This window comes from Zingiber officinale, chromosome 2A (genome assembly GCF_018446385.1).
Source record: "Zingiber officinale cultivar Zhangliang chromosome 2A, Zo_v1.1, whole genome shotgun sequence".
Taxonomy (NCBI): domain Eukaryota; kingdom Viridiplantae; phylum Streptophyta; class Magnoliopsida; order Zingiberales; family Zingiberaceae; genus Zingiber; species Zingiber officinale.
The window spans coordinates 142,634,461-142,657,449 of record NC_055988.1 but is presented as its reverse complement, the minus strand read 5'-3'; the positions used below and the strand labels follow the sequence as shown (position 1 = coordinate 142,657,449).

General features: G+C 43.4%; 1 protein-coding gene across 1 annotated transcript in view; it reads left to right on the top strand.

The window, feature by feature from the left end:
• Nucleotides 1–668: 668 nt before the first annotated feature.
• Nucleotides 669–22,989, top strand: part of LOC122044050 (glycine-rich cell wall structural protein 1.8-like) — a 65,361-nt gene continuing 43,040 nt past the window's right edge. Inside the window, exon 1 of the mRNA XM_042604595.1 lies at nt 669–1,256. Coding sequence (XP_042460529.1) covers nt 669–1,256 — 588 coding nt within the window. The remainder of the gene's footprint in view (nt 1,257–22,989) is intronic.

Here is a 22,989-nt window from a genome sequence, read left to right as displayed (position 1 = left end):
GGAGAGAGGAAGAAGAAAGAAATTTTTTTATTATTAAAGGGAGGAGAGAGAAATAGTATTTTAATGTTTAGGGAATGGAATCCATTCCCTAAATTTAAAGAATTACTATTCATGAAATGTATATTTAGGGAATGGGTAGAGTAGCTGATGCGGATATTTTTTTAATGTAAAATGTAAAATTTAAGATAAAAGTTAAATTTAGGGTAATTGATGTGGATGCTCTAATAACCATCAACTAACCAAAGTCAACAAATATATAAGTGTCTATAGAAATGAATACAATAAATTCTCGAACAATATAAACACAATTATTCATATGAAATTCCAAACGCGATATTATATAAGTTATTAAAGAATCAACCAATCTTTCAGGTAGGCCCACCATCGACCTTTTCTGTTAACCGGCCAGGCCGGGGCGACTGGTTCCGGCAGTGGAGCCCGCAGTCGGGTCCACGGAGCCACCGAGCGAAGCTTTAGCAACCGCGGCCGCCTCCCCCTTCTTCAACCTCTCGCGGACTACGACGTCCTCGTCGACGATGACAGCCGCCAGATGCTGCCCATGCGGCCCCGGAACCACCGTCTCATGCACGTGCACGTGATCCTCCAACTCCACCAACTCTTCTCTCGCCGTCATCTTCTGCTTCCTCTTCTTCTTCAGGAAACAGAGTATGGCGGCCGCAAGGAACGCGAGGAAGAAGAGGCCGCCGAGGGAGACGACCACCACGATGACGACGCTGTTGCTTGGGCTCGGCGGAGGCGGAGCAAGTGGTGCAACTGGGGTGGGTGGCGGGCGGATAGGCGTCGGTGGCAGTTTAGGAGGTGGCGGTGGTGGCTGCCTCGACGGTGGGGTTGGTGGGGGTACAGCTGCAGGTGACGGCGGAGGGGGGCTTCGGCGAGGTGGAGGAGGTGGTGGGGTCACAATTGGCGAGGGAGGCGGGGGACTCCGACGTGGTGGCGGAGGTGGTGGGGTCACAATTGGCGAGGGAGGCGGGGGACTCCGAAGTGGTGGCGGAGGTGGTGGGGTCACAATCGGAGGGGGAGGCGGGGGACTACGACTTGGTGGCCGAGGTGGTGGGGTTACAGTTGGAGGTAGAGCACAAGATGGATTAAAAGGGCGACATGGGACGGGCCGGAAGGCCATCGATAAGTTTGAAAGGCTTGTAGTAGTGTGGAATGAAGGAGCTAGGGATGAGGAGGGAGGAGGGTTTGAGTGGGTATTTGTACTAGTGCAGGGAAAGGGAAAACAGAAAGAGGAGGTGATCAATCGATCGAAGCGTAATTAATGTTGGCGTTGGATAAAGCTAAGTTATGACGCACCTAATCATAACTTGGCTCCCATGCCAAGGCTTTCTTTGTATTTGGAACTTGCTTCCAATCAATGCGTTGCTTATGAATCATGTTGCTTTTGATGTGATTATTTTGTGATAATTGTTAATACATAGCAAAAGATGATTACACTCCAGCTTAGCTAACGATTATAATTCGTTTACTAAAAAAAACCAGAATACCAACAGAATATACAGTTGAAAAAAAAATTTCCATCAGAAATACTGACAGAATCCTATTTTTGTCGGTATTTTCTAATGGAAATAGGATTCTATCAGGATATTGGTCAATGACTCAACTAAGACAGGATAATTAACCGAACTTATTAACAGAATTCTATTTCCGTCGATATTTTTCGATGGAATTATACTTATGTCGGAAAAATTTTACCGGACTTAATGACAAAGATTAATTTTTGTCGGTAATCCTTGTTGAAAAATTAGGGCACAACCCTAATTTTCTTATGCGTGCGGCTTCTCCTTCCTGAATCCTCTTCCCACTACAAGAAAATGGATATTTCGCGACGAAAATTTTCGTCGCTAATATTGTATTTTCGTCGCTAACATTTATTTGCAACGATAAAATTTCATCGTCTGGGTCGTCGTTATTGTTAGGATCGTCGTACTCGGCTAGAGAGGGGGGTGTGAATAGCCGCCCCAAATTCTTCGCGTTTCTTCCTACGATTAGGGTTAGCCAGCGGAAATGAAACCGTAGAAACGAAAAGGAAGAAGACAAACCTCAAACTCGATGGATGTAACGAGGTTCGGAGGTGATACTCCTACTCCTCGGCGTGTCCGTAAGGTGGACGAGCTCTATCAATCCGTCGGTGGATGAGTCCCCGGAGAACCGGCTAATATATATACTCCTTCTGGGTGGAGAAACCTCGCCACAATCTTTCTTGCACCAGCAAGAACAGGAGTACAAGAATACACAAGAAGAAGCAACAATATGAATGTAAAAACAAACAATCTTGCCTTCTCGTCGGCTGTTGATGAAGCAGCAACTTCACGGGCCAAATACAGCAGCAACTGTTGGAGACCCCGGAAGAAACTCACGCGAAGCTTCGAAGAAGAGCTCAAGAAAGCTCAAGCCAAGCTCTTGAAGCAAGAGGTGGCTGAGGAGAGGAATAAGAAGAAGAAGTATTTCAGAAGCCCTCGATCTCCTTTTATAACATCTGATAAGACAGCGAAGAAGGCGGAGATAGCCGTTGTCACTCATAACGGCTATACGGACCGATCGAGCTCCACCTGATCGGTCAAAACCTCGATCGGTCTTGGGGACCGTCGGGACCTATGCTGATCGGTCCCGGACCGATTAGCACTCTTCGCAGAGAACTCGCCCAACTCTTTGATCGTCTCCTGATCGGTCTGTGGACCGATCAGGGTGCATGTGGATCAGTCCACAGACCGATCCCCTCCTTTTCTCTTTGCCTTCTGTTCGCTTTCTGATCGGTCTGCAGACTGATCAGATAACATACAGTAGCATACTGTTTGGTTACTCATCGGTCACCAGACCGTCAGATAACCCAGTGTATCACTGGATTGATCCACTGATCGATCCAGCTCTTGGTTTTTGCCTAAACCAAGTCCCACGCCTTCCAAACCAATATCCGGTCAACCTTGACCTATTGGTATCTCATGCTTAGCATCTGGTCACTCCCTTGACCTGCTAAGACTCCCTACCAAGTGTCCGGTCAATCCCTTTGACCCACTTAGACTTTTCTCTTCGTGCCAAGTATCCGGTTACTCCCTTGACCTACTTGACCTTCACAACACCAGATGTCCGATCAGCCTTGATCCATCTAGATTTTTCCTTGCCCGGCTTCACTCACCAGGACTTCCCAACTAACTGGCTTCACTCACCATGACTTTCCCTTGCCTGGCTTCACTCACCAGGACTTTCACCAACTGCCTGGCTTCACTCACCAGGACTTTCACTTTCACCTAGCTTCACTCACTAGGGTTTTCACCTGGCTTCACTCACCAGGATTTCCAATCTGCCTGGCTTCACTCACCAGGACTTTTCCGTCTGCCTTCCTGATCTAGAGAACGAGCTACCGAGCCCTCTCTGACCTAGTCCGGAGAACGAGCTACCGAGCCCTCTCCGACTTCCACTTGCCAAGTTCCCATACTTGGACTTCTCCGTGCCAAGTCTCCATACTTGGACTTTCTCCCGTGCCAAGCTCCCTGCTTGGACTTTTCCGTGCCAAGTCAACTCACCTCGGGTCAACCAGGTCAACCTTGACCAAGGGTTGCACCCACAACCTCCCAAGTTTTTGTTCTTGTCAAACATCAAGATACAACTTGAGTCAGGTCTACTCGAGTCAGGTCAACCAGGTCAACCTTGACCTAAGGTTGCACCAACAATCTCCCATCAAAATACAACTCTTCTGTTCTCGTCAAACATCAAAATACAACTCGAGTCAGGTCAACTCGAGTCGGGTCAACCAGGTCAACCTTGACCTAAGGTTGTACCAACAATCTCCCCCTTTTTGATGTTTGACAAAACCCTAACCTAACTTAGGTTTTCTAATGTTCTTCCTTGAACATTCTCCCCAAACCTACACTCTCCCCCTTTTTGACACACATCAAAAAGAGTGAATCAAGGTCAAGAGTTTCTTTCTAATGAAGGTTCCATACCTTTCATTGAAACCCTTAATTTCCCCCTTGATACTAAGGTCAACAATTAACTTAGTGATAATCCCATATCACTCAAGTCTTTAGGAGTAAAAACTCCCCCTAAAAGTCAACTTCCCCTTGACTAATAGGTAAAACTCCCCCTAAAGGTCAACTCCCCCTTGACCATTGCACCAACAATGTCTTAGAGAGTTTCAAGCCTTTAGAAATCCAAAACACCAACTTCTAGCTGAAATTTCAGACAAAACAGTCGAAAATCAGCAAGTTGGCACGCGCTGATCGGTCACCTGACCGATCAGACCTTCCCTGGATCGGTCACCAGACCGATCCACACTTCTCTAGATCGGTCCAGTGACCGATCCAGAGTGCCCTGGACCGATCAGAATCCCCTCTGATCGGTCCCCAACTCTGATATCCGAAGTTTCTGATTTTTCTACTTCCGAAATTCAGAAACCTTTTAAAAATCACATAAAATTTCAAAAATTGTAAAATTTTGAGAATACATTGTTAGGACCAAAAGTAGCTAGAGGGGGGGGGGGGGTGAATAGCTCGTCGCGTTCGCTCGGTGCTCGGCGTTGCTCGGTGCTCGGCGTTGCTCGGCGTTGCTTGTTTCAAGAATATGCAGCGGAAAATACAGAAACAAACACACAACGCTAACACGGTTGGTTTTACTTGGTATCCACCTCACAAGAGGTGACTAATCCAAGGATCCACACCAACACACACATCCTCCACTAAATAAAACTCTCCTTTATGGTAACTACCAAGGGCGGAGAAGCCCTACAAGACTCAATACAGGAAGAGAGGGAAAGGATACAAGAAATACAAGCTTACAAGCATACAATGAGTATAAACCCTAACCCTAGCTTCTCTTCTTGGCTTTGATCCGCCTCTTGACTTGGAAAACTTCCAAGATCCTTCAAGAACTGGCGATCTGAGCTTTGTGAGTGCTGTGGAGGAGCTGGCGAAGATCTGAGATGAAACCGTGAAGGGATGCTGCAGCCAACGCACGCCTGCAGCTCAAATACGACGCAACGGTTGGATCCCGATCGATTCGAATATTCCCAATCGATCGGGGAGGCTTTGGATCGATCCACGGATCGATCCAGAGCGCCTCTGTGCTCTGGAAAAGCGCCTGGATCGATCCACGGATCGATCCAGAGCCTGGATCGATCCACTGATCGATCCAGAGGCTCTCTGATCGCTGGGACAGGTCTGGATCGATCCACTGATCGATCCAGAGCCTGGATCGATCCACTGATCGATCCAGCACTTGATTTTTGTCCAAAACCAAGTCCCAAACCTCCCAAACCAACATCCGGTCAACCTTGACCTGTTGGTATGTCATGCCTAGCATCTAGTCACTCCCTTGACCTGCTAGGACTCCCTTACCAAGTGTCCGGTCAATCCCTTTGACCCACTTGGACTTTTCTCTGTGCCAAGTATCCGGTCAATCCCTTTGACTTACTTGGACTTTTCTCTGTGCCAAGTATCTGGTCAATCCCTTTGACCTACTTGGACTTTTCTCTGTGCCAAGTATCCGGTCAATCCCTTTGACCTACTTGGACTTTTCTTTCATGCCAAGTATCCAGTCAATCCTTTCACCTACTTGGACTTCCCAGCGCCAGATGTCCGATCATCCTTGATCCATCTGGATTTTCCCTTGCCTGGCTTCACTCACCAGGACTTTCACCTAGCTTCACTCACTAGGGTTTTCCATCTGCCTAGCTTCACTCACTAGGACTTTCACCTGGCTTCACTCACTAGGATTTCCATCTGCCTAGCTTCACTCACTAGGACTTCCTTCTGCCTGGCTTCACTTACCAGGACTTTTCTTCTGCCTGGTTTCACTTACCAGGACTTTCCTTCTGCCTGGCTTCACTTACCAGGACTTTCCTTCTGCCTGGCTTCACTCACCAGGACTTCCATCTGCCTAGCTTCACTCACTAGGTCTTTCATTTTGCCAAACATCCCAGTTAGGACTTCTCAGTCAAGTATCCGGTCAACCTTGACCTACTTGACTCTTCTTTAATCAATATCTTATTGTCAAACATCTAAACCCAAACCAAGACTCAGCTTGGTTACCCAGGTCAACCTTGACCTGAGGGATATTGCAACAACAATCTCCCCCTTTTTGATTTTTGACAATACCACAATAACACTTACAATCCCATATGTAAGTTAGGCTAATCCCATAGCCTCCTTCTTCATGCCACTAGGTAATGAAAGCATAAATTAAGCTCTTCATTCTCCCCCTAAGAGGGCAAACTCCCTCTAGGTAATGAAAGCCTAACTTACTCCCTTTCATGAGTCCTTTCATTCTCCCCCTATGACCTTCCCATAGGTAATGAAGGCCTAAGCTTAACCATACATTCTCTCCCTATTGGCACACATCAACCCATCGTTGGACACACATCAACCTATGCTCCAATTCTGGGCACACTTCAACAAATCCATTTGTTGAAGACTCTCCCCCTGAAGAGTTGCTCATCGTTGTTCACAATATCACTCGTTGTGATCAACACGATAATGAAGGTCCCATACCCTTCATTTATCCTTAACTTCTCCCTCAATGTAGACAACTACCCAACCTTGAGCATTATCTACCACTTGAGTGTCCACTTGAAATAATGAGGATATCCACTCCCCATTTCTCCCCATTTCAAGTTTAAATGCTCAACCTTGAGCAAGTTCACAAGAAGGTTAACCACCTTCCAAGGTTCATGAAAAATAATTTTCATGTCTTTAAAGAGTCCCTCCCCCTAAAGACATGGTGGTAACTTCTGTCATTGCACCAACAATGACTTGGAATCCCTAAAACATTAGGAAACCCAAATTTAGAAGTTTTGAGGTTCAAATATTCAAAATTTGAAACAACCTCAACCTAAACTTCTACTTAGTCTTCGTTAACCAATCCATCCTTGTTTTCAACATGAAAACACCCTTTGTATGTATACAAATGTATTTAAGGGGTTTGGAATGGTTACCTAGACTAAAATAGGTTCAAAGATGCTGAAATCAGGCCTTCCCAGCCAAAACCAGCAACTTGGATCGATTGAAGTTGGGTTCCAATCGATTGAACCTTGCTGAATCGATCCACTGATCGATTCAGACTCCCTGGATCGATCGGCTGATCGATCCAGCGAGCTTCTGCTCGTGGGAATTACCGTTTGAATCGATCCATGGATCGATTCAGGAACTCCAATCGATCCATGGATCGATCGGAGCTCTGATAGTTGCTGAAATTCCATTTCAGTCAACTTCAGAAACCCCTAGAAAATTCTACAAAAATCCAAAAATCATGAAATTTCGTGTAGACATTATTTAGGGCATATACTATCAAAGAAAAATAGTTTTCTATGAAAATACATCATATTTTTAAAGATTGACACAAACTTGAAAACTTGCAAAACTTTAGTGTTTTTCTTCAAGTTTGTGTCTAACTATTCAATGGTGATTACTATCAAAAGATAGCCCTCACCAAGGTTTTCCAAAAACATTTTAAAAACATTTTCAAAACCAATATCCCATCACATTCCTTGGGCTTAATGCACATGACTTGTACATTAGCTTTCCCAATGATGGGAAAACACATAACTATGTGTTTTGATGAACCTAAAAACTCAAAAGAATGCACTAAATCAACATCTTGAGCTTTGTTCATCATCCTAACATCTCACTTGTATCTAATGTGCACTAAACACATACAAGTCATCTCAGAAGTCTTTGTGAGATGTAAAATTTGGTTTTGCCCTATTCTAGGGATCATGCATATCTATCTAGGCATTTTAGAGATATTAGACATCCACCCAGGATGTCACTTGTCAATAAGTGTCGTTAAATGCCATTCGTCCTTAATTTCAAGGAATTTAAACTTAATGCATGATTATGCTATGACATACATCAAAATGAAATAACTTTCAAAAGAAAGATTACTATAATTACATGATGTATGTATGACATGACATGGTATTTTTGTATTTTCATAATAAGTCATGAATGCACAAATAAACTTGATGTCATGGCATATGATGGGCAAACAATCATGGCAAGATTTAGCATTAATAAAATATACCTAGATTAACTATCTAAGTATCCTTAAAACCTTAGCTAACCTTACAACTTAAACCTAGATTGCCCTAAAGTGCTTCAAGAAAATGCCAAAGCCTAAGTTTGCATTTCTAATTCCCTTGATTAATTTATGCCAATTAAAATTAAGCATATTCCTCAAATGTTGGCATATTCCATTTTTCCACAAGAGTAGCACTTTTAAATTAAGGCTCGGATTGCCTTAAATTGCCTAAGAACATACCAAAATCCCAACTTGATAGTTCTTATGAATTTCCCAATATGTGCCATTTAAGATTAAAATCAATTCTTCCACCATTAGGCACATTTTACTCTTTCAAGGAGTAAACAAAGATTCCATTTCATTTTCAAAGGTTAACTAAAACCTTGAAAATGCTCCTTGAGTGTCAATTTCCTCAAAGTTGGGTTAACTACCCTTCTAATCGGAGTTGACACTCTCTAACCCATCTATGGGGTAGAGAAGATGCTCCTAGGAACCCAACACCTATTGGTGCTCCTTGGATGCTCTAGGTACTCACTAGGGATAACTTCCCTAGATACCTTCCTAGTGACCTTGTTGGGCTTCTTAGAAGCCTTGGTCACATTTTCTAGGTCAACTCTAGGGATAGCTTCCCTTGTAACCTTCTTTGTGACTTTCTTAGACTTCTTAGAAGTCTTAGTCACATTTATTGCAAAAATACTCTTAGGGATGACTTCCCTAGTATTCTTGGCTTGACCACTAGACCTAGGGTTTGTTCCATAACTATATGGAACTCTATGGTAAGAGGGCACATCCTTATTAGCCTTTGGTTTGTATCCCAAACCTCTATGGCCATTAGATGACCTTTGTGCTCCTAGACCTAGGCTATGCTCATTTTGCCCTTTTAGGATATTTTCCATCCTTTTTAGGGTCCTTTCCATTTTATCAAGCCTTGACCTCAAGACTTGATTTTCCATCACTAAGTCCTTAGTTTTTGGTTTTCTATTAAGTTCATGAGCATTTTTGTTTCTAGGCTTGTAGCTGCAATCCTTAGAGTTTTTACCTAGACTTTTACCTACATTCCTAGTCTTAGGTGTAGTAGTTTTAGCATGAAAAGCTATATGTTTTTCTTTAACGCTATCATGCTTTCTATTTTCATGGTACATAGCATTAAAATGATAGAAATTTGACCTAGCATGCTTTTTACCATTTTGTAAGGGAATAGGCTCAATGAAAGTTATCTTCCTTTTTACCTTAGAGGCTCCCCCTTGACTAGTGCCTCCTTGAGCCGTGACCACCTTCTTCCCCTTGGGGCATTGACTTTGGTAATGCCCCTTTTGATTGCAAGAGAAGCATATGATATGCTCCTTGCTCTTCTTCGTTCCGGGGATGGTCTCCTTGGGCTTCACCTTGCCCTTTTGTGCCACTTGGCCCTTCTTCTTGGTCAATTTAGGGCACTTGCTCTTGTAGTGCCCATGTTCCCTACACTCAAAACATATTATATGATTTTTATTATTAATTGAAATATTCATACCTTTGCTTGTAGGGGTGGCATCTTTCCCTTTGGATCCGGAGGTAGAAGCTTCCTCTTGATCCGATCTTGATTCTCCTCCATTTGATTTTTCTTGACTCGTGGAGGTAGAAGCTTCTTCAATCTCTTCATCTCTTGACCCGGATGTAGAAACTTCTCCTTCTTCTTGATCCGGCGTCACCAAGGATTGCTCCCCCTCAATCCTAGAGCTGGAGGCTGTTAGGACCAAAAGTAGCTAGAGGGGGGGGGGGGTGAATAGCTCGTCGCGCTTCGCTCGTTGCTCGGCGTTGCTTGTTTCTTCAAGAATATGCAGCGGAAAATACAGAAACAAATACAACAATGCTAACACGGTTGGTTTACTTGGTATCCACCTCACAAGAGGTGACTAGTCCAAGGATCCACACCACGCACGCACCCTCCACTATGAAAACACTCCTTTTCGGTAACTACCGAGGGCGGAGAAGCCCTACAAGACTCTCAGTACGAGAAGAAAGGAAAGGGAAACAAAATACAAGCGCAAAGCTTACAATGAGTACAGAAAACCCTAACCCTAGCTTCTCTTCTTGCCTTTGATCCGTCTCTTGACTTGGAAAGCTTCCAAGATCCTTCAAGAACTGGCGATCTGATCTTTGAGAACGCTGTGGAGGAGCTGGCGAGTAGTCTCGAGTGAATCGGAGAAGCGCTGCCGCAGTCATCGAACGCCTGCAGCTATAAACGATGTCAACGGTCGGATCCCGATCGATTCTAATGTTCCCAATCGATCGGGGAGGCTTTGGATCGATCCACGGATCGATCCAGAGCGCCTCTGATAAGCGCTGGATCGATCCACGGATCGATCCGGCGCTTATCGCGCGACTCCTCCCAATCGATCCGCGATCGATTGGGACCTCTGAATCGATCACGGATCGATCGAGGCTCTATTGGGCAGTGCGGATCGATCCAGCGATCGATCCGGCGATTTTGTCCAAAACCAAGTCCTAAACCTCCCAAACCAACATCCGGTCAACCTTGACCTGTTGGTATGTCATGCCTAGTATCTAGTCACTCCCTTGACCTGCTAGGACTCCCTTACCAAGTGTCCGGTCAATCCCTTTGACCCACTTGGACTTTTCTCTGTGCCAAGTATCCGGTCAATCCCTTTGACCTACTTGGACTTTTCTTTCATGCCAAGTATCCAGTCAATCCTTTGACCTACTTGGACTTCCCAGCACCAGATGTCCGATCATCCTTGATCCATCTGGATTTTCCCTTGCCTGGCTTCACTCACCAGGACTTTCACTTAGCTTCACTCACTAGGGTTTTCCATCTGCCTAGCTTCACTCACTAGGACTTTCACGGCCTCTCCAGGATTTCCATCTGCCTAGCTTCACTCACTAGGACTTTCACCTGGCTTCACTCACCAGGATTTCCATCTGCCTAGCTTCACTCACTAGGACTTCCTTCTGCTTGGCTTCACTCACCAGGACTTTTCTTCTGCCTGGCTTCACTCACCAGGACTTTTCTTCTGCCTGGCTTCACTCACCAGGACTTTCATTTAGCCTAACATCTCAGTTAGGACTTCCCAGTCAAGTATCCAGTCAACCTTGACCTACTTGACTCTTCTTCAATCAATATCTTATTGTCAAACATCTAAACCCAAACCAAGACTCAGCTTGGTTACCCAGGTCAACCTTGACCTGAGGGATATTGCACCAACAGAGGCTTCATCATCTTGAATATGAAACAAGGAGTATGCTCCCTCCTTGTTCCCTTCGTTGCATTCCCTTGAAGATGAAGCTTCTTCTTGAACTTCTTCTTCGGAGGTTGAGCATCTCTCAACCTCGGAGTCCTCCTCTTGGTCTTGATCCAATGAGTCGCCCTCTTTGGATTCTCCTTGATCTAGTACAGTGGAGGGGATCTCATGAATTCTTGCCAATTTGCTCCAAAGCTCCTTGGCATCTTCAAACTTTCCAATTTGTTCCAAGATGTTGCTTGGCAATAAATTGACCAAAAGCTTGGTCACTTTGTCATTGGCCTCACATCTTTGGATTTGGTCTTTGCTCCACTTGCTCCTTTTGAGTGCTTTGCCCTTGGAATTTGTGGGAGCTTCAAAACCTTCCATGAGAGCAAACCATTGCTCTATCTCCATCATAAGAAAATTTTCGATTATTGATTTCCAAGAATCAAAGCTTGTAGATGAATATGGTGGAGCCACCCTTGTGTCAAATCCAAGTCCATCTTGGAATTGCATCTTGAAGTTGAGCTTGATAAAATTTTGAACTTGAAGAATTTGCTCCAACTTCTTCACCCCTCTAGCTTTTCTTGATATGTTTGCCCCTTCCGGCGGTGATTCCTGTGAAGAGCAACCTTGCTCTGATACCACTTGTTAGGACCAAAAGTAGCTAGAGGGGGGGGGGGTGAATAGCTCGTCGCGTTCGCTCGGTGCTCGGCGTTGCTCGGTGCTCGGCGTTGCTCGGCGTTGCTTGTTTCAAGAATATGCAGCGGAAAATACAGAAACAAACACACAACGCTAACACGGTTGGTTTTACTTGGTATCCACCTCACAAGAGGTGACTAATCCAAGGATCCACACCAACACACACACCCTCCACTAAATAAAACTCTCCTTTATGGTAACTACCAAGGGCGGAGAAGCCCTACAAGACTCAATACAGGAAGAGAGGGAAAGGATACAAGAAATACAAGCTTACAAGCTTACAATGAGTATAAACCCTAACCCTAGCTTCTCTTCTTGGCTTTGATCCGCCTCTTGACTTGGAAAACTTCCAAGATCCTTCAAGAACTGGCGATCTGAGCTTTGTGAGTGCTGTGGAGGAGCTGGCGAAGATCTGAGATGAAACCGTGAAGGGATGCTGCAGCCAACGCACGCCTGCAGCTCAAATACGATGCAACGGTCGGATCCCGATCGATTCGAATATTCCCAATCGATCGGGGAGGCTTTGGATCGATCCACGGATCGATCCAGAGCGCCTTTGTGCTCTGGAAAAGCTCCTGGATCGATCCACGGATCGATCCAGCGCTTATTGCGCGAAGCAGCCGCGTCCCAATCGATCCACTGATCGATTGGGACCTCTGGATCGATCCACGGATCGATCCAGAGGCTCTCTGTTCGCTGGGACAGGTCTGGATCGATCCACTGATCGATCTAGCACTTGATTTTTGTCCAAAACCAAGTCCCAAACCTCCCAAACCAACATCCGGTCAACCTTGACCTGTTGGTATGTCATGCCTAGTATCTAGTCACTCCCTTGACCTGCTAGGACTCCCTTACCAAGTGTCCGGTCAATCCCTTTGACCCACTTGGACTTTTCTCTGTGCCAAGTATCCGGTCAATCCCTTTGACCTACTTGGACTTTTCTCTGTGCCAAGTATCCGGTCAATCCCTTTGACCTACTTGGACTTTTCTTTCATGCCAAGTATCCAGTCAATCCTTTGACCTACTTGGACTTCCCAGCGCCAGATGTCCGATCATCCTTGATCCATCTGGATTTTCCCTTGCCTGGCTTCACTCACCAGGACTTTCACCTAGCTTCACTCACTAGGGTTTTCCATCTGCCTAGCTTCACTCACTAGGACTTTCACCTGGCTTCACTCACCAGGATTTCCATCTGCCTAGCTTCACTCACTAGGACTTTCACCTGACTTCACTCATCAGGATTTCCATCTGCCTAGCTTCACTCACTAGGACTTCCTTCTGCCTGGCTTCACTCACCAGGACTTTCCTTCTGCCTGGCTTCACTTACCAGGACTTTCCTTCTGCCTGGCTTCACTCACCAGGACTTCCATCTGCCTAGCTTCACTCACTAGGTCTTTCATTTTGCCTAACATCCCAGTTAGGACTTCCCAGTCAAGTATCCGGTCAACCTTGACCTACTTGACTCTTCTTCAATCAATATCTTATTGTCAAACATCTAAACCCAAACCAAGACTCAGCTTGGTTACCCAGGTCAACCTTGACCTGAGGGATATTGCACCAACATACATTCCTCATAACATATATTATCACGGAAAAATAATTTTCTATGAAAATAACTTCCATTTTCAAATCTTGATACAAAGTTCAAAAGTCTTTGAAATAACTCAAAGTTAATCACTCTTTGTATCACTTGTTCAATGATGAATGCTATCACTAGAAAAGCTTCATCAAGGTTTTTCAAATCAATTTTAAAATGATTTTAAACCCTTTAATTTGGGACCACAATCTTAGGGCTAAATGTACATGACTTATACACAAGCTTTCCCTATGATCCCCAATTTAGAATTAGGCTCATCTAGGTACAAGAACTATGCACCTTGATTCTAACTTATCATCCTAATATCTCACACACATCTAAGGTGTATCAAACACATTCAAGTCAATTTTGATGTGAGATATGAGTTTAGGTCGTCTTAAGCTAAGTTCTTATGCATTTTCTAAACAATAATTTGATTTTCATATCAAATTATGTTTTTGTCCTTAAATCAAATTAATTGATTATAAATGCAAAAGATGATGACATGACATAAAATAGTATCATAAATGAAAACATGTGCCAATGTCATGATGTCATGACATAAAGTGTGAAACTTAACTAGAGCATGACATATAAATAACTTAAGCATTATCATGACATTTCAAATGATGATAAATTAAGTATGATGTCATGACATGGCATATGGCAAACAATATATAGCAAATAGCACATAAAGGTATAGAAAATACCTAATTCTAGCCTTAGTTGCCATTTTTGATAATTTTGATCATTTTGCCATAGGTTCTATATTCCTAAGTGTAATAGACCTAGCATCTTATACCAAAGATTTTTAGATCACTATGTGCCAATTAGATTGACTCTAGAAAACTCTTCAAATTTGATTGGCACATTCTAATCACCTTAGGAATAATTCTTAATTTCATTTTCAAGGCTTGATTATACCTTGAAAAATCCTAAAGTGCCACCTTTTGCTATGATTAGGTTAATTACCTATTCAAGTAAGGTTGGCACACCCTAACTAATCTAGCGTGATGAAATCACGCTCCTAGGAACCCAATACCTATTGGAGCTCATTGGGTTCACTAAATATTCACTAGGGATGACTTCCCTAGCAACCCTCCTAATGACCCTCCTAGGCTTTGAAGCCTTGGTCATTTGGGACTCATCAAGATCAACTCTAGGGGTGACTCCCCTTGTGACTTTGGTGTTGTTCTTCCTAGCCCTAGGTTTTGTTCCATAATCGAATGGAACATTATGATAATTGGGCTTGACTACTTGGGACTTAGGTTTGTGACCCAAACCTTTCTTGTCCTTGGACTTGGGTTTTTGACCCCTAGATCCTAGAGTCAAATCCTTAAGAGCCTTTTCTAGAGAGTCAAGTCTTGACCTCAAGACTAGATTTTCTTTCTCTAATACCTCAAGCTTTAATTTATCCTTTTTCTTTGAGGTATTCCTAGGCATGTGTCTAGTTGATTTGGGATTTCTACCTAGGTTCTCCCTAACCTTAGATGAGTTAATCCTAGGATTGACATTTCTAGTGTTGTCCTTACCTAGGCTAACATGTTTAGCACCTAAGCACATATATTGGTTCCTAAAGTTAACATGCTTATCATTATTAACAATTGCAACAAAACTACTAGCATGTGTCTTATTGCAAGAGTGAGACTTAAATGTTACCTTAGAGTTTGCCTTCGCTCCCCTTATTGGCGTGCTCGGTCTTTTGTCCTTGTGAGGTTGCCTCCCCCTCGGACATTGACTCCTATAGTGTCCCCTTCGCTTGCATTGGAAGTACACCACGTGCTCCTTGCCCTTGCGTGTTGGGACTCTGGCTTCCTTGACCTTTGGAGTCGGTGGAGTCTTTCTAACCCTCTTTGGACATTTACTCTTGTAATGTCTAAATTCCCTACACTCAAAGCACATTATGTGTAATTTGCTAGAAACTAAATGGCTTGAGTTACCTAGAGTTGAGGATGGATGAACGCTCTCTTCTTCATCCCTTCCGGAGGTAGAAGCTTCTTCTTCTTGCTCCGAACTTGAAGAAGAACTCTCCTCCTCTTCTTCTTTAGATGTTGAGTGGCCCTCAATTTCTAATTCGACACTTCCATGATGTGAGCTACTTGGCTCACTTGACTCCTCCTCATGGCTTGAATTGGAGCTCTCCTCATGGAACTTCGCCAAGTTGTTCCACAACCCCTTGGCATCGTTGTAACCACCTATCTCACACAAGACATCATTAGGTAATGAAAATTCAAAAATTTTCAATACCTCATCGTTGACTAGGGATTGGTGGACTTGTTCCTTGGTCCACTCCTTCTTCTCTAGGGTTTCTCCTTTCTTGTCCATCGGAGGCTTGAAACCTAATTGAACACAACTCCAATTTTCAAGGTTAGTCATAAGAAAGTACTTCATTCTTACCTTCCAAAACGCGAAGTCGTCGCGATCGTAGAAAGGTGGAATTGTGACGTCTTCTCCAAATAACTCCATTCTCTAGCTTGTGCTCCCTTGGGTGTTAATCCGTCGAAGAGCAACCTTGCTCTGATACCACTTGTTAGGATCGTCGTACTCGGCTAGAGAGGGAGGGTGTGAATAGCCGCCCCAAATTCTTCGCGTTTCTTCCTACGATTAGGGTTAGCGCAGCGGAAATGAAACCGTAGAAACGAAAAGGAAGAAGACAAACCTCAAACTCGATGGATGTAACGAGGTTCGGAGGTGATACTCCTACTCCTCGACGTGTCCGTAAGGTGGACGAGCCCTATCAATCCGTCGGTGGATGAGTCCCCGGAGAACCGGCTAATATATATACTTCTTATGGGTGGAGAAACCTCGCCACAATCTTTCTTGCACCAACAAGAACAGGAGTACAAGAATACACAAGAAGAAGCAACAATATGAATGTAAAAAACAAACAATCTTGCCTTCTCGTTGGCTGTTGATGAAGCAGCAACTTCACGGGCCAAATACAGTAGCAACTGTTGGAGACCCCAGCCGAGGAAGCTCACGCGAAGTTTCAGCTAAGAAGAGCTCAGCAAAGCTCAGCAACAGCAAGCTCTTACAGAAGCAAGAGGTAGCAGCTGAGGAGAGGAAGAAGAAGAAGAAGTATTTTTGTAGAAGCCCTCGATCTCCTTTTATAACCTGAAGCCCTCGATCTCCTTTTATAACCTGCACTGCAAAGAAGACAGCGAAGAAGACGGAGATAACCGTTGTCACTCATAACGGCTATACCTGGACCGATCAGGCTCCACCCTGATCGGTCCGAGGCCTCCCTGATCGGTCCGAGGCCTCCCTGATCGGTCCGAGGCCTCCCTGATCGGTCTTGGGGACCGATCAGGACCTATGCTGATCGGTCCCCAGACCGATCAGCACTCTTCGCAGAGAACTCGCCCAACTCTTTGATCGTCTCCTGATCGGTCTGTGGACTGATCAGGGTGCATGTGGATCAGTCCACAGACTGATCCCCTCCTTTTCTCTTTGCCTTCTGTTCGCTTTCTGATCGGTCTGTAGACTGATCAGATAACATACAGTAGCATATTGTTTGGTTACTCATCGGTCAACAGACCGATCAGATAACCCAGTGTATCACTGGATCGATCCAATGATCGATCCAGCTCTTGGTTTTTGCCTAAACCAAGTCCCACGCCTTCCAAACCAATATCCGGTCAACCTTGACCTATTGGTATCTCATGCTTAGCATCTGGTCACTCCCTTGACCTGCTAAGACTCCCTACCAAGTGTCCGGTCAATCCCTTTGACCCACTTAGACTTTTCTCTTCGTGCCAAGTATCCGGTCACTCCCTTGACCTACTTGACCTTCACAACACCAGATGCCCGATCAGCCTTGATCCATTTGGATTTTTCCTTTCCCGGCTTCACTCACCAGGACTTCCCAACTGCCTGGCTTCACTCACCATGACTTTCCCTTGCCTGGCTTCACTCACCAGGACTTTCACCAACTGCCTGGCTTCACTCACCAGGACTTTCACTTTCACCTAGCTTCACTCACTAGGGTTTTCACCTGGCTTCACTCACCAGGATTTCCAATCTGCCTGGCTTCACTCACCAGGACTTTTCCGTCTGTCTTCCTGATCTAGAGAACGAGCTACCGAGCCCTCTCTGACCTAGTCGGGAGAATGAGCTACCGAGCCCTCTCCGTCTTTCACTTCTGGTCTAGAGAACGAGCTACCGAGCCCTCTCTGACCTAGTCCGGAGAACGAGCTACCGAGCCCTCTCCGACTTCCACTTGCCAAGTTCCCATACTTGGACTTCTCCGTGCCAAGTCTCCATACTTGGACTTTCTCCCGTGCCAAGCTCCCTGCTTGGACTTTTCCGTGCCAAGTCAACTCACCTCGAGTCAACCAGGTCAACCTTGACCAAAGGTTGCACCCACAACCTCCCAAGTTTCTGTTCTTGTCAAACATCAAGATACAACTTGAGTCAGGTCTACTCGAGTCAGGTCAACCAGGTCAACCTTGACATAAGGTTGCACCAACAATCTCCCATCAAAATACAACTCTTCTGTTCTCGTCAAACATCAAAATACAACTCGAGTCAGGTCAATTCGAGTCGGGTCAACCAGGTCAACCTTGACCTAAGGTTGCACCAACAGTTATAAGCTTGTCGCAAATACATTTTAGTGACGAAAGTGTAACAAGCATCGCCAATAATTTAGCAACGGTACAATATTCGTCGCTAAATAATGATATATCGTCACAAAGATATTAGCAACAAATTTTACAATTTCGTCACTAAGATTCATGTTAGCAACGAAATAAATTGTATCATCGCTAATATCTTGGCAACGATGTGAGTTTGTTCGTCGCAAAAAATGTTGGAGGAAATATTCGTTGCATCTTACACAATATGAAAACTATTTCCTCCTCCATTTTACATAAGTCCACTATGTTTAAAGATCTTGCAGTTATCTTTTTTAAAAAATCACATAACTCAATTAGTGTGTCGCATATGTCTTTTGAAAAGAATTTTCGTACAGTCGCTGGAAGTATTCTTTGCAACAAGATATGACAATCATGTGATTTTAGTCCATGTAACTTTCCATCGTTTACATTCACATTTCTAGATATATTAGCAGCATATCCATCAGGAAACTTCACAGATCTTAAAAATTGACAAAATTCACGTCTTTCTTGTAATGTCAATGTGTAACTTGTATATAGTTTACTAAATTTGTCTCCAACTGTCTTTAAATGCAGTTCACTTCTAATTCCCATATCCTATAAATCTTTCCTTGCTTTAAATATATCCTTTGACTTTCCATCTATATCAAATAATGTTCCAACTAAAGCATCACATATGTTTTTTTCAATGTGCATCACATCTAAATTGTGTCTCAACTTTAAATCTGACCAATACTTTAACTCAAAAAATATAAACTTCTTTACCCAATTTTTATCATCCAAAGATCGTTGCCACTTTTTACTTAATGTAGGATCTTTACTGAATGTCACATGGGTTAATGCATCTAACTGTGCTAAAATCTCATAACCATTAAGTCTTCATGGGTGTTGCACATTCAAGAATCGACGGTGGCATGTGTAGCATATTTTACTCCGTAATCTTTGAGATTTAGTTTCATCAAGATATACTGTACATGTTTTAAAACTCTTTGTACTCCATCCAGATACTGTTCCATATGCTGGAAAGTCATGAATGGTCCACATTACAGCAGCATGGAATTGAAATACTTGTTCAGTCGATGCATCATATGCTTCCACCCCATCATCCCATAGCTCTTTCAGTTCGTTGATCAAAGGTCATAAGTACACATCTATTTCTTTCTAGGTGATTTAGGCCCAGAAATTAAAAGAGACATTATCAAGTATGATGGCTTCATCATTGCCTATGGTGGTAAATTATAATTCACAAGTATAACAGGCCACATACTATAAGCATTTGACATATTTTCAAATGGATTAAAACCATCAATAGCCAACCCTAAGCGAATATTTCGTGGATCACTAGCAAATATTTCATGTGAAGTGTCAAATTCTTTCCATGATTCACTATCTGCTGGGTGTCTTAATACACCATATGTTTCAACCCTTTTTTCTTTATGCCATCTCATATCTTTTGTTGTATGTTTGGCAATAAATAACCGCTTAAGTCTGGGCTTTAAAGGAAAATATCAAAGAATTTTCTGAGCATTCTTTTTCTTATTCATCCTATCATACTTGTATCTGGGTTCCTTGCACAACGGACATATATCTTTATTCTCGTGCGATTCCCAAAATAATATACAATCATTCTTACATGTATGTATCTTCTCATATGTCAATCCTAACTCTTTTAACATTTTTTTTGTTTCATAATTAGAGTTTAGAATCGCATTCGGTTTGGGAAATGCCTCTTGCAATAACTGAAGTAACATATCAAAAGATTTATTGCTCCATCCATTTAACACCTTCACATGCATTAACTTGACCAAAAAATTGAATGCAGCAAAATTAGAACAAGTGTGATATAACTCTTTTTGTGCTTCTTCAAACATTGAGGTATAACTTCCTCTAATATCATCTACATTAATATCATCTAACTGATGCCTACTAGTATTGATATTTTCTGTATTTTTTAAATTAGTAAACATATCTTCAAAATCATCTTTTTTAAAATCACAATCATGTTCTTCTTCATTGACAATATTTATATTAATAGATGATGTAGCAGCTTCTCCGTGAAAGTTCCAAACTTTGTATAATTTATCAAATTCCCACCTATAAAGATGTCCTCGAACATAATCCAATATTTAAACAAATTGCCACACCTTCGACATGGGCAACGAATTTTTGATAAATTCAAACTTATCATATAATCCTCTGCCACCTTTAAAAATTGATTTAACGCATTTATATATTCAGACTCAATCTGATTCTCAATCATTATCCAACTTTTATCCATATTTATAACCTGTTTAAACATATAAAACATTTCATATTATTCAATAAAATAATTCTAACATTAATTAATAACATCAAAACAACCCTAAAATTATCATCTAAGGTTGAGGTCAACAAAGGAAAAAAATAATTGGCTCAAAGATTTGAAGTCCAAAGACAAAAAGAGTAAAAAGGTATCACCATCTAAAAAGTGAACATGGAGACATCTAATAAAATTGGAAGAGGTACTCGTTAACTATATTTGACAGTGAAATATGATAGCCTGAAATTAAGGAAGATAAAGTGTTAAAGCATGTGAGTTTGCCTTGCCCGAACAACAAAATGTAAAACCACTATATGCCCTCTTCCTTCTCTTTCTCTGTACTTGACATTGACTACTCTCGGTCATCTTCCCATAAAAACTAGGTGAGGTTTAGAAGGTTTTGAGTTTCAATCCATGCATTCTTATTTCTACGAAATTAACATTATCTTATTCTGTCTACTATGTACTTTCGAAGCAAATCAAAAACTAAGGGAACCAGAAGAAGCAGAACAGTGCATGTGGTTTGAATGAAAAGAGAAAGCTTTGACACAGAGAGGTATGAGTATAATAAATACTACATTACGAACCTATTTCGTGAAGAGAATTTATGCGAAGCTCGTTCAAGAGGAAGAACACAAATCCACAGCGATAACAAACAGGACGACAATCACCGGAGCAGGGAGGAGGGGAGAGTCACCTTGCCGAAAGGAGGGAAGACTCGGGGTGTCCGGAGGAGACAGACCGCCGGAAAGAGGGAAGAGTCGCGGAGGTGAGTGCGTTGGGAGAAGAAATTAAAGGTGCAGCGTTTGGTCGAGGGGCGGCTTAGGGTTAATAGAGGTTATCAGAAAGGCGGTATATAATTTTTGTCGCTACTTTCGTCTCTAAACAAATTTGGTCGCAAATATCTTAGCGGCAAATTAATTCGTTGCTACATTCATAGCCAACATATATATATATATATTTTTTAAAAAATTGGCATCGATACTATATTTAGTCGCAAATAATGTTATTTAGCTACGAAATTTAATTTCTTCGCTAATAATTCGTCACTATTTTCTTGATTTTTAGCGGCTTCGGCGACATCTCCGGTAAGCCTTATCCGTCGTCTCTCCCTCCTCCCGAATTTGCGAGCATGTGGTTGATGGCTTTGCTGGCCACCAACATGTGGCCGGCGGATTTGTCGGCCGCTAGCACGCGGTTGACGACTTTTTGGCTACCAGAATGCAACCGATGGCTTGGTCAGCTACTAGCTCGCGACTGTTGGCTCGTGGCCACTAGCTGTTGGCCGCAGTTGGCAGCATGGCTAGCGGATAGGCTAGTTGCCAGCTCACGGCCGACAAGCATGACCGTGATTAGCAGCGTGGCTAGCCGCTAGCTCACAACTGATAGCTTGGCCGACTGTGAGTCTGCAGTCGCTAGCTTGGTCTTGTCGTGAACTTGGCCGACCACCAACTAGCAATTACGAGCTTAGACTGTCACTAGCTCACGACTATAAGATCGGTCTGTCGCAAGCTTAGCTGCTCCTTTCTGTTGATACAGTCTGACCTGGATGTTGTTTTGCTGTTGACACTAATTTAAGTTTGTATCAGATATTTAACTCAGATTAATTACTAATCTAGGTTGACTAGGGTGACCTGATTGAGAAAGTCCTAACTGGGATGTTAGGCAGTTGGAAAGTCCTGGTGAGTGAAGCCAGGCAGATTGGAAATCCTGGTGAGTGAAGCTAGGTGAAAACCCTAGTGAGTGAAGCTAGGTGCAAGTCCTGGTGAGTGAAGCCAGGCAAGGGAAAATCCAGATGGATCAAGGGTGATCGGACATCTGGTGTTGAAAAGTCCAAGAAGGAAGCTTGGCATGCGAAGTCAGAGAGGGCTCGGTAGCTTGTTCTCTAGGACCAGATGAAGTCGGAGAGGGCTAGGGAGCTCGTTTCTTCGGACTAGGTCAGAGAGGGCTCGACCCGGACTGAGTCAAGAAGCTGGATCGGTCGGCAGACCGATCCAGTGAAACCTTGGACACCTGATCGGTCTGGCGACCGATCAGGAATCGATCAGTGGCTACTGAGCGATTACTGCCCACTGTTCACCGCGGGATCGGTCGGCCGACCGATCCATAAACGACGCCAACTCTCTGTTCGCGCCTGGATTGCTCAGCTGACCGATCAGTGACACGAACCAGCTCTGATCGGTCCGCGGACCGATCGGGAGTTTCTGATTTCGAATCAGAAACTCTGATTTCAGCACTACTTCGTGCCAATACCTCATACAACAACTACCTAATGCATGATAAACGATTCGAATAACATGTATTGTTTGTTTTGCATGCACTTTTTCTGATTGCCGTATTTGTTTTCACCCATCTGTTTTTAACCATCTGCTGTGAGTCTTTTTAGTTTGCAGGTTGCAGGTCACACTCTCATGGTTGAATTCAAATTAAGCTTCATTAAGAGAAGAAGACAAGTGCTCTTTTCACTGTGACTTGCTGCAACAGATGCATTTGAGGCATCAACGTTCACTGGCGAATCTGATTGCGATTGGGCTGCGCTCAGTT